The sequence below is a fragment of the Topomyia yanbarensis genome, chromosome 3 (genome assembly GCF_030247195.1).
Source record: "Topomyia yanbarensis strain Yona2022 chromosome 3, ASM3024719v1, whole genome shotgun sequence".
Lineage (NCBI taxonomy): Eukaryota > Metazoa > Arthropoda > Insecta > Diptera > Culicidae > Topomyia > Topomyia yanbarensis.
This window is the reverse complement of record NC_080672.1, coordinates 86,259,148-86,272,644: the sequence shown is the minus strand read 5'-3', so window position 1 is coordinate 86,272,644 and position 13,497 is coordinate 86,259,148. Positions and strand designations below refer to the sequence as shown.

General features: G+C 36.8%; 1 protein-coding gene across 3 annotated transcripts in view; it reads left to right on the top strand.

The window, feature by feature from the left end:
* Nucleotides 1–13,497, top strand: part of LOC131693914 (protein CBFA2T2) — a 264,194-nt gene that overhangs the window by 242,194 nt on the left and 8,503 nt on the right. For all 3 annotated transcript variants that reach the window (XM_058982181.1, XM_058982179.1, XM_058982180.1), the window contains 2 exons: nucleotides 5,225–5,391; nucleotides 5,488–5,662. In XM_058982181.1, the coding sequence (XP_058838164.1) occupies nucleotides 5,225–5,391; nucleotides 5,488–5,662 (342 nt within the window). The remainder of the gene's footprint in view (nucleotides 1–5,224; nucleotides 5,392–5,487; nucleotides 5,663–13,497) is intronic.

Below are 13,497 nucleotides of genomic sequence, written 5' to 3'. Positions count from 1 at the left end.
TTATCATAAATTTTTGTTTTTTTGAAAAATGACATTTTTTTCAGTGTATATTTTTTCAGACAGAAGTATTCATTCCCTGTAACTCGTTCTCAGATAGTTTTGCTGTATAAAATACAGTAATCGAACAAAAAAAATTTGAAATTCATACACGTAGAAACGTTTACGCCCTTTTGAAAAGTTGCTCTTGAGTCAAAATAATCTTATTACCTATGGAAAATATTTAGTCTTGCATGACGGTGAAACGTGTAAAGTTTCATTGGAATCTAAGGTGGTCGGTCACGATTTTAAATATTTTCGGACGGATCTTCGTGGAATTCCTCTTTACGCCCCAAACATGCATTTAGTGCTGTTAAAGAGCAAATATAAAACCAAAATAATGCTTCTGGCATTCTGTAAAACTGTGTTATCCTACTCCTTTTAAATATTAAATTTATTCAATATGTATCATTGCATTCGAATATAGCATTGCAATACAGTGAAGACTCAATCTTATCAGCCACCGATATCACGGATTGGGACAATCGGAAGATAGTTATTTTTCAGCTACAAATACGGTCATGATTCGAGGTATAATTGAGCAGAAAATTGCGATCATGATTTTTTTTTAATTTCACAAAATTTGTTTCAAAAAATTATGAATACATATATCTTTTTAATAACAGTTGCTAGAAACTTGATGTGCTAGAAACAAATGTTCTGTTGAACTCACCTAAATGATATGTAAGTGAAAAATGAAATCAGAAAAGTTTTATCAAAAATCTGGTATTTCAAGAATTAACACCTTCGGTAATATGTTTCACGGTGGACAATATAAGAGCTATAGTTTTATTCTCACGATAATTTTTTGCACTTTACAATACATTTCTATTATTTTAAATTATTAGTAGGATGGTTCTAAATTTATCTAAATCTGAAAATTAGCTTCCCAATAATTCGAGATAGAGTTTTAAAGCCTTTAAGAAAATTAACGAAAATCAAACTTTCGAAAACTTTTTCGAAGACACTAGAGTCATGTCTTTCACTTTTCATTTTACAATTGGGGTGTTCCTTAAAAATATTATTTTTATCATTTTGTAGTTTTCATTTTGCGTGAAGATTTCAATAAGAATTTGTCTCAATATACCAATTTTGTCTAAAATGTGTGGGTCTCTAACTTCATTGAAGGCAATCATACTCTATCTCGAATCGATAAAATGATTTTTAGATCGTGCAAAATTTAAAACAACAGTAGCTTCAATTAAAACTGAAAAAAGGACCTTGTCAAATACAACAACTGCCTCAAATATATTATAAGGCTATGTTTTTGCCTTTCTCATATAAATAAAGGCTATGCAATCACTCCAAAAATCGATTATCCAACCGAGGTCCGGAGGTCGGAGTGTCATATGCCATTCGATTCAGTTAGTCGAAATCGCAAAATGTTTGTGTGTGCCTATGTATGTGTGTATGTATGTGTGTATCAAATAATGTCACTCAATTTTCTCAAAGATGGCTGGACTGATTTGCGCATTTGGTTTCAAATGAACGGTCTAACGCCCCCATAAGACGCTATTAAATTTTTAGTTGATCGGACTTTCGGTGCCCGAGTTACGGGTTGAAGGGTGCGGTCACACAGCAAATTTCCATATAAATTGGTAATCCTATGAAGTCCGAATTATGTAATAAATACTGAAGTACGTTCAACATTACTTAGATTTGCGGGGCTAGATAACTAATGACCAATCAAAGTAGCTTTGACCACATTGGCCACCTATGACGGATCTTGATGCCCCCGGGGAGCTCGTTCCCGAAGTAATGTCACACCTATTTCCTAGCGAACTCTTAACCGATTTTTACAAACTTTATTTCAAATGAAAAATTGAATACTCCCATTGACTGCCAATGAATTTCATTCAGTTCTGCTTTTTGGTTCTGGAGTTACAGGTTGGTTATGCGGTCACATAAGAATTTCTCATATAAACCGGTATATTATAATAAATCAAAGGTCAAACATCTATTGAAATGAACAGCAAATTACTTCGATTTGCAGGCCTAGATCACTGACGGCAAATCAAAGATTCTTGGAATATATTTTTCACTATCTATATTTCCGGAAGGTCCGGGTTTCGGGCATATTCCTGAACTAAAACCACTTCGGTGATGACCAAATCAATTTTCACTACCCTAGTCTCAAATGGAAGGTATAATTGGTGTTGGACCCCCCATTTACCGTTCCCCCTCCCTTCCTCTTAACCACCCCCACTCTCAAACAAATCTCACTTCTATATTCCCTTATTAAGGAATTAAATCATAGTTTGGATAAATGAGAAAGGCACGATTGCACCATTAGGTTGATTAAAACAGGTTATTAGTTTTAGAAAAAATGTTAAAATTCCTGCTAAATTTTCTAAATGCGAAAACATATTATCGTTATAATAAGAATATGAACCCAGTCTATTTCCTACTTCTGCCCGAGTCAAACCTAAAATCGAGCAAAGTGAAAGACAACTATCAGCCGCTCGATCTGGTGTGCATGGTCTTGAGAGCAAAGATTGTATTTAGTCCTGCAGTGTAAAGTAAAGTTGACGAGAAAGCGCGTCTCAAATCCAACATCGCACTTGTTGACTTCAAATTTTGTTCTCGACGATCGAGTTTTCTTGAAGTGGAGTATTTCCTGAAGATGAAAAAGGAACTTACCGCCTATGAAAGTCGCCTATCTTCAGTATCATAACCTCTGCCACGCAGTACTCATAGCATTCCACACTGTCACCTAAGTCGAAAGCTTTGTCTTGCAGGACAATTTGGATTACGTGGTTAAAAGTGACAGAGATGGAATTGAGACTCCCGTATATATGGAAAATGACAATATAGAGGTAAGACTACAGGACTTACCACCGCGTATCCTTTCTGAACTAATTGCAAAATACATGTTGCAATACGGCAAAGTCTGACCAGTTACATCTGATACTTAAAGAAACTTGTTACCAACAGTGTTCTTATGGCGAGTATGCGAGTTGAAAAATCTATTCCCTCCTATTTGACTGTGCGATTCAAAACTCACCGAACCATTCCTACGTGCAAGTACTGTAATCAGTAAGCACACAATGTACAATCTTGTGCGGAAGATGCCGAGGAGAGTGCATCTCAGCCGATTGCTCACTCATCTGCGGCAAACCTATCCAAAGCAGAATGTTCAACACAAGGAAATGCATCTATCACTCAGTAAGTAAATGGTAAGTAAATGAGTCCTGAGAACTTGCCTCTTTAACAATAAAAACTCACATTTTCACACGAAAAATTATTGGCACTCACACAACTTCTCCGGATAAATACAATGCATTATTTCTCCAGATAAATAAATCCACAGGGGAATAAGCGAATGAGTTTATCTTTATTATCGGCAATCTTTGTTGAGTTCGCAGCCTTGCTGAAACTTTTCTAAAATACGACAAAACAAGTCTATCCTACTTCTTTGTCGGTTTTCTTTGAAATGAAGTGTATATTTTGGCACTTTTGTTGATTTCCACGAAAATAAAATACCTTCTCCGATGAGAAGGATAAAATCAGAGAAATTCTCACGCTATTTGTCGACGCGAAGAATTTTGCGACTTATCTTATTCTAGAAAAGTTGGACATCGGATAAGCTTCTTCTCGCGTGAGAATTATAATACCTGTTCTATACTAATATTGTACCAAAAACGGTAGTCAAATTTGTGGCAGCTGTACAGGCTATACGCTAAATCTAATACAGTGCCACAACCTCTGTCCAACTAACGGATTTGATTCGCTAGTTGAACCAACTGACATATGTCAAAAACACTCCAAAGGAGATGTTAGTAGTCTAAGGGCCGATTTCTTCACCCTCGCTTAGCGCTTAAGCCAGATTTAATCGTACTGGTAAACCTGGTTTAAAAGTTAAACAAGGGTGAAGAAATCGGCCCCAAATGTATCTGTTCACATCTCTAAATATTCTTAGATTGATTGTCAACGTAAATTTGATATGAGATTTCGGCATTCAGGTGCTTTTTAGTTGGACAATGGTCCAGTCAGCGGAGATCCAACTCAAAATCTCGAATTACGACTGTACCCCAAAATCATCTTATAGTACCGCCGTCGAGGAAGTTAATAACAATGGCGAAGGGGGTTACACTACTTACCCTTAAGTGCAAGAACAAAGGAAGAACATCTGATCGCGGACACCAAGGCAGCTAAACAAAGTAAATGATCCCCAAGATGTAGACGATCAACAGTTTCCCCGCCGCAAACGAAAAAGGTCTCCACGCACAGTAGAAGATTGCGTGCATAGGATCCCACGGACAATCAATAATATTTTTCATTTATATTTTTCACATATTGCAAATATCTTAAAGACTAGGTTACCGCTATGAACTATTTCAAAAAAACGTATTAAAAAAGTAAGAATGTGAATCACTTTTTTGTGGAACCGTTAGAAATGGTAGCTAGAGCAAAGCTGCCAATAAACTTACTCTATCGTGTAGGTACCAAAACATTCAATCCCCTTTACTTTGGTTTCCTCCTTTGCATTTTCAAAAACAGCCAAATGTTACTGACGAGACGGATGCTGGCGTTGAAATTCGAATGATGAACTGCTTTCTGCACCATGTCCGTCTGGACCAGAACGGTTTGAAAGAAAAAGGAGCCAAAAACTACTGCCGGTGAAGCTTAATACATACGGTGACCCATTCTACCTCCCAATAGTCGGCAATGGGGGAGGGCGGTTAAAAGAAATAAAAAGCGATCGGATGGTGCTGTTTCTTGCTTCTGCTGCTGCTGCTTAGTCCTGTCCTGCTCTTATTCGGGTGGAAATGGAAATTGTTTTCCCTATGAGCAACGGCATGCACAGAATGTTCCGATCACTTCACCGACCCATCCCCCCGTTCCTAACGGTTCACCAGTCGGTGTGGGCGAGTTTAGTCCTAAAATACGCTTGGTTCCGATGTTATTCTGGAACAGAGACGAGTGAATGCATGTGCTGTTTTTAAGTGCCATTCTTTGTTCCGGCAAAGCTTTTGTTTCACATGTGTGCGGAATTCGTTGTCCCGGAAAGCCGGCAGCATAGAATTAGCTTTGACAGCACTTCATCATTATCGTGTACCAGCTGGTCGCTGTCCATTGCTTTTTTTCCTTTTTTTCCCACAGCAGCTCAGTGTAGTCTCGCAAAACTGATTGAATCCGAAATGTTTACCAAGCATTTTTTTTTGTGTTTGTGTTCTATTTTTTCCAGACTCCTTCGCAGTACGTCAGATCGAACGAAACCAGTGTGATGGAATACGTCCAGAATCTCGCCGACACCGCCGATATCTTCCTATCGCACGAAGGATTTGGCTCCTCGACACCCATTCCGACACCCGGAATCAACGGGCTCAGCCTGAAACGGCGGGCCTCCGATAAGTAGGTTTTGCATTCCGGGAGTTTAATTCTTCCGACCATGTTTCACCCGAACTTGATGCACAACAAATTTCTCTTACCTTTCGCCCCGTTCAACAGCTTATACGACACTCATCCTACGGGGCCTCCCGAGTGGGGGGATTATATACTGCCACCGACCAAACGTCCGCATCCGTCGCTTCTGCTTGCATCAGGGACGCCGCAGCTCTATCCCACGTATCCGGCACTGTTCGAGTACCAGAACGGAGGACTTCATCCACATTCCGATGGTCTGGTGAGTACGCACGGAAGGAGTCTTTCTAGTCCTGACAACAAGACGACGAGATTTGTTGCGCTTCCAATCGGCTTAGTTTTTTTTTTCGATCGGTTTCGAAATGGAGCAAAATGGGGCAAAAAACACTTTCAGGTTCCAGGGACAAAATGTTTCCTATCGCACAGTTTTTTTCAGTTTGGGCTAGGAAAGATGCGAAATGCAGTATGATTTGCCTGGATCAAAGCAGTTTATGAAGCTGTACTTTTACTAGTTAAGCCTTGCTTGAAACATTTTAAATTTTTTCGTTAAGTTATTAACTTGCCATCGTAAGCTGGAACCATTACTGACAATGCTGCACTGGGGAGGACTAATAGTGTCATGTAAAAAAATATTGTTTTTTTTCAGAAACTATGGTGAGTAGAAGAAGTATTCAAACTTCCTTGACCTGATACAAAGTCTGCACTAACAGGTTATCGTGCTCAATAAAATTACAAATTACAAATTACAAAATTACTTGCAGTGTGCCTTTCTTCCTGAAATTTTACTACAATTAACCAGGCGCTCTCTTTCAATAGAAGCACTTGACAAACGCGTGGTAGTGTGTTCACCAAACAGTTCTGATCGATCTACCGGACGTTTTCTTTAAACTTACTGCACATAGCATACATGTAGCCCTGTGGTACTTTATCCATGGAATAATCTACACAGTATGTTCTGAACGAGCAGTTGAAACCATTCGCGTGGTAGGTGCTTACTGCGCCACATTAATGATGATTATGATAGACTTTTTTCGAATGTGTGGCCTGTGCCACTGTCATATACCAGAGTAGACAGCCAAATTATTGCACTATACAAAAACCTGCGAATAAGACCGACTACTATTTTATAGAATACAACAACGCTAATAGCGTTTCATTTTCTGCGCAGAATTGTTTAATCAGTGCTTAACAAGGCATAGTTTGGTCTGCGCTTACAAAAATAAATTTCTTTAGAAATGATTGATAAAATCAACACCCCATAAGGGTAAGATCTGATATTCGGAAGATAGCTTTACGAACGTCATTGCAACCTTTAACGTCTGTCTAATAGACCTTTCTCGTCCGACCTAGCCCCCTTTCTTATTTTTATTCAAAAGACTACACATTTTTAAGAATATTTCCGCTGAAATGAGGCTTTTTAGAGCTATCGTGATTTTTTAATGATTTTTTTAAATTTGAAAAATGCAAGTATGTTGAGTATTTTTTTCACCTTTGCAAGAATGGTGGGACTCAAAATATGTGTTTGGGCAGCACTGTTTTGTATAGTTTTGCTTGGCTTCCTGGCAACGCGGCAAATGAAGTGGTGAGTCGCGGTACAAAGTTCATTGGTTATGTAAACAAACTAAAGTGAACCTCTCGGTGGAGAACGTTGCATGGTAATGTTTAACCTCACTTTTTTGACAGTTCAAAGAGATTGTTTACATGATCTTGGATTTTTTGTTGATTCGATCATAGTATGAGAAACTTGGTTTGGTTCGCTGCCAAATGTTAACACTTTCCCAACAAGGTCGCTCAGCTGTATTTTTTAATTGATGTCGGCATCATACATTGTTCCGTTAAATTTAACATTTTTACTTGTCTTGTACATGATTCATTGAAGAAGCAGGGAATTTCTAGCCAAACATTTGAAAAATGCCTACTGCCAAATGCAAACAAATCGAATTTTGATGTTCTCTATTAAAATCCTGGGACAGAACCTGTGGATAGATGTTTTCTTTTTCTTTTTTCTGTTCATTTTTTATCTCTTGTCTTGCATAGCCACTCTTTCTTCCTCACATATTTTAAATGGACTGGCTACATTTGACAGTCCCCCCTGACTGCATTTGACGGTTCCCTTTGGCTGCATTTGATAGCTCCCCAGGCTACAATTGACATTAGGTTTTTTCGTATCCACACGTTCCGTCCCAGTTAACCCTTTCATGCCCAACTTTTTTCTAGTGCATGTAGGGTTTCAAAACTATTTTTTCTTGAGAACGGTGAGGTCAAGAAACTCGAAAAACCTTTTTTCATAAAGGTAGATTCTTCCATGGCAGTGCTAGAAGTGGCTCAATTTTTACCTTCTAATGCTCACTACAATTCTCCTAGAATATTTACAATAGTCCAACTGCTTGAAAAACGTACCCAAAAATAATCTAAATTGATAAGTTTTATCAGTTTTCACTAATATTGCAACTTAACAAAGTTATATGAAAAATTCATTTTCCGTCGTCAACGTATACTTTCCCTGGCAGCACTGCTCCATCGAAGTTCAATCAGACTAATTGCTATAACTTCAGTTCTAGAGCTGATCCTTGTAACTGTTCACACTCAAATGAAAGCCAATAGTCACATTTATTAGCCTTACTTGTTTTTGTGAGCAAATCTTGCCTCAATCAAAAGTTATAGCTGATTAAAAACGTTGTTGTCCACAAACAACATGGGCATGAATGGGTTAAAAACTATCTATCTGGCCATGTACATAAACATAACGCAACAATGGATTATGAAGCATTTTGATAATGATTTTATAACAAATTATAAAAGCTGATATAAAAGTCCTAACTAGCAATACACTTATTATAAAATGATTATAAAGGATTATTGTAACTGATTCCAAAAGGATTATAAAGGCAGTGAAATACGTACTCAATGAATTAAGGGGTGTGTCTGATGTAAACAATATGCCCAATCAAACTAAATAAAACAGTATTCAGTTTTTAAATAGAATTATAATGAATTCGACCAAAACTTCACGCAGAAAAAAGATTTGTAGGTTCAATAAAAATATGGATTAAATTCAATAAATAAAATTATTGGTCGGGAAACAATAAATTTATTTATTGAATTCAATAAAATTTATTTATTGTTCCAATAAAAAAGTTTATCGTTATGCTTTCTAATAATTTTTTTTATTGAAAATGAAAGAAAATTATTGAAATTAAAAATGTTTTTATTGAAAGCAAAAATACATTGTTTTTCTGTTTTTTAATAATTTTGTTAGTTAAAGTGATAAACAATAATTGATTGAATTCAATAACGCATATTTTTGGTTTAAATATGCTAAATTTTTCTGCGTGTTCTTTTGCCTTTTTCTCATTTTCAAATGTTTGGGTAGAATTTAGATTATTTTATCGTTGTTGCGATCAATTTCGTTTGGTTTGTTTTGTTCACAATGTTAGTCGCAGAGCATTTTGGTGATCTATGGCAATTGATGACCTTTACACCCAATACTAGGTCCGCTCCTGATGCAGCTGTTTCGCCCTGTCCGGCACCGAGTCAACCGATGGTCCAACCTGCGCCGCACTCGTCTGTCGCTATGTCAATGGCAGGGTGGATTAAAGGCCAAAATTTCAGCTACGGTTGGTGGTGTTGCTGCAATCGGTTGGCCTTCGGCTACGTTGGACATTCGGCTAACGGGAATATTCAGCTAACACTCCGACAGGACGAAGGTTTCAACGAGGGGCTCAGGCAAAAGTAGCAGAGTCCTTGCACTTCCTGCTTGTCGAGTGAACAATTCCGACGAAACCACTGCCGCTCTCGCCAAGTTTGATCACCGTAATAAGTGCGACGTCAGCGGTATAGTGCCAGGATTAGTCGAGAACAGTGCCAGGACTGACTTGCCAACAGCTACAAGATTAAATAGCAATGCGTTTTTAAAGTGACCATAGTATAACGTAGAGGCTTTAGTTAGATGATTTATTCAGCAGAATAAGATAGCAAAATTATCCAAAACATAAGACCTGGCTGCCGAAGTGAATTCACACACATCATCACCTACAGAGGCAAGCAATATTGGAACGCAGCGGAATTCCTCACAATGAATTGATCTCGTTAGGTGAAATTCCAGGAAGTACAATTTTCGTAGCACAATTTAGTCGACCGAAATTGTAGTCCTCAGTCGAGAGAGAGACTGATAGAGTAGCAGCAGCTAGGAATTTTTTTTCGAAAGCTAGCAGCGGTTTCGCGTATCCTGCGCTAAGTAGAGAGCGTTAAGACAGATCTCCGAAACATGTCAAGTGCTATCAGATGAGAAAAAACGTCGCATCTATGACCAGTACGACAAGGACGGTCTGCTGACCAACGGTTCCGTCCGGTACCACCATAACACACGGCACCGGCGACACATATATATTGACAACATACTAATTACTTATCCTTCCGAAAAAGTAAATAAATTGACTATGCAATTTATCATTCGCTGCCTAGTTATTTCCTGCCAATTTGAACACGACAGCAGTTGCAGAAAGCTTTATTGCGGTGCAAAAATGATGGCAACTCGGGATATAATATAAATTTACATATAATTTCTCCTCCCTGATATTCTTCCAGAATGCATAATGCTCTGCATTCTTATCATTCCTATCAAATCCTTCTTACTCCTTATCGTCAGTGCCGAGCACTGTTTTGCATTTGCCGGCTAAATCAACGACAATGCGATAATCGTCAATCGACGAAACTTTTGCTGTAATGGAAGTTGAACACGAATAATAAATAATTGTTCCATTCGAAAGCGATAACCTTGTTGTCCTCATGTTTGCAGCTATCATACGCTGGTAGGCATTCTGACCAATGGAAACGTTATTCGGTATGGGCATTGCACGATCATTTCAACAACTTATCATCGACCGAATTCGTTACCTATAAAGTTCAGGTAAACTTCACCACCTAAAAATGAGTAATCAATCGGATCATCTTGTTAGGACTTAACCCACGAGCAAACAAACAAATGTGTACAAATCCTTATCCATCATCCAGAAAGCAATCGTTTTATAGCCCAATACTTGATCTTGCGATTCAGCATATGTCACCGGGTATTACATCCAGCGCCGATTGGTCAATGTATGAACAAAGAGCATCGAAAGTATTCAAGTAATGTAAATTTTAAAAGTCCATGTAAACAAGTCTTAGGTAAACAAGCACACTGAACTGTCAGAAAAGTGAGGTTATACCTTTTCATGCAATGCTCTATGTTTTTGACAGGTATATGAATGAATCATTTCAGCATCAGTGATGCCAGGTCTATTTAAACAATAGCCTGCAGTGAAAATATAAAAGTCTGCAGATTGCTACAAAAATCTTCAATAAATTGGACATAGAAATGTAGTATGTATATATTTTAAATGATCAAAAATGTTGAAGGCTTGTGTATAAATTGGCTGGCATAGGCTTTGTTCTGCTAAATATTTGTAATCTGCAAAACATCTGCAGTGAAAATGCAAAATCTGCAGATTTACTAATATATATGCAGATCTGGCATCCTTTTAGTATTCCCCACAGTAAATTCATCCAAATGGTGTAAAAATACGGGGAAACAAGGCAAGATAGGTATTCAGAATATGGGGTTAAATGAGCAGCTTGCACTATTTTTGATTTTTTCAATAGTTAGAGGTACCAAATCATCGCGGCAATCGGCAGTAACGAATTGGGAATAAAAAAGGAAGCATCCTATCATATAAAATTTTTTGACGAGAAAGGTCTATTGGTGAGCGTAGAATTGCGGAGGTCAGCGGAGGCCACTGTCACGGGCCCCGGATCCTTTTAGGGGGTTTGCATTTTTACCTGAAAATAAAACCTGTACGGATTAAGGTGGGAAGTAACATTTCTGCATTTCAACTAGGAAGAAAAGCAATATAAAATGTTCTTTAAAAGGCTCCAACAATCATGAATATTTTATCTCGTATTCATGAAACTAATTGTGTGCCTACAAAACTAGTTCACACAAAAAAATATATGGCGCTTCATTTGAAATGTTTGGATTAGATCATTTTTGTTTTTATTTCTCCTGTATTATGAACTTAATTATGCATCAAGCACACTTTTCTGAACATGTTTCGTGTATTATGTTCACATTTCATAATTCGGAGATTATGATTGTATAAGGTAAACAATATACGGAATCAAATTACATCACCAGAAAGTATTCATTATAGTTCACCCATTAAATCGATCGTTTTCAAACTTTGAGGGAATAAAATTAAACATATTATTAAACCAGTGGAGTAGCCAAAGGGGAAGGGGTTCAATTATCGTCCCCCCTCCTCACAATCAACAAAATTAATTGGATTCAAGGAAAAAACTTATTGATGCTGACAAATTAAATTAAATTTTACAATAATTCTCTGATCAGTTCTCAATGTATTGATTGCTTAAAATATCACGGAGACTTTTGAAAAATTTGGGAAATCTTGTAACGGATTTTGTAGTCGGGATCCCATAGTTGTCAAATCATACCAATATCATATAAAATACCTGCATGAGAAGACTTCAACAGAAGCCGATTGTGGCGTTCTGAAACTAATAATCGTTAGATTTCCAATCATATTGAGCTCACTTGAGAAGGGATGTACACAAAAATGTACATTTTTTCGAATTGGAAAGCAAAGCTGGAATAGGTTGAATGCCTATGAAACTACATAAATTTCGACATTAGCTGAAAATATTTCTTTTAAAGAATGTTTAAAGTTGAGATGAATACTTACTACGATTAATAAAGAAAATAACGCTTTCGGAAAGTAGAAGAAAAATGATGGAAAATTGTGTTTCTAGTTTGTCTCTAGCAGGTCAGCATCGACTTTTATAAGCATTTGATTTTTGATATATTAGCAATAATAAGAATATTTGAGGTCATGATTACGTCATTTCGAAACCGTCAACTTTGGAAATTTAGTATCTTCAAAAATCAATGTATCATTCAAAAGGTAGTCGTGGAGAATTTACTTTTCAAACAAATTTAGTTCGAGACTTCAGTAAAGGTTTCGGGGGCGCAACATTTTACTTGAAAACATGCATGCTTTTTCCATTAAGAGTACCAAAAACACACTACACGATAAAAAATGTTCCCAAAATTGAGAATAAAGTGCCATGAATTCTGGAACAATCACGTTTTTACGTTACGAAAAGAGGACCATGAACAAAAATCTTATATAATTATGTTCAACTTTCTTTATTAGTGGAAATATTTGTTTTTGTTTTGTGAACTTAAGTCATGTTTTCCACCATGTCATTATCAAATCGATTTTCTGTACGTGAACTAGTGCACAACTTTAAGAACATTATTCATAAAGCCAAAGGTTGACTTATGATGTAATTTATAGATTTAGGAACATTAGTTCCCATAATCAAAACAGTCTGTATACTTTCTCGTGAACTATTTCACGAAACTCAAAATTTTATTAATGAATCCATTCAATCATCGTGAAATACTTCACGATTCTTAATATGTTAGTCACGATCCAATATCCGTGCTCGAGAAATAATCATCACAAAATCATCAAATGTCATTCATGTACTCGTGAACTGGTTCATGATTCCTAGTATAATAGCCACGATTTATCATTCGTGGTCGTGAAATAGTTCACAAAATCAGTGGCGTAGCCAAAAATATGGGGGGGGGGGGGTTAAAAAAAATTGTTTATTTTTTGAAAATATTGAAATTTAATAGGAGGAGTTTCATCAGTTATTAAAATATTCAGAAACATAAGTAGTCTAACAGATGCCATTACAGTCTACAAACAAGGCGAACTAATATGGAACATTGTTCAAACCATAGATTATTTTCTTATACAGTATGTCAAGGAAGAATGTACAGTAGGATTCCGTTTTTGGCAACATTCTTGTTGTACATAATAAGTCTTTTAAAACTGTGCAATAAATATTTTTCTATATCAATTGACATCACATTTGACTTTATTTTCAAACATGGAAGTCATATTAACCCTCAAAGGGGCAAATCATTTTTGTTTAATTTTGTTAAAATTGTCTCATAGTTTCAATTCATTACTGTGATAATTTTGAGATGTTTTTCGCAATGTTGTTTTGAAACAGTGTTATGCATTTAAG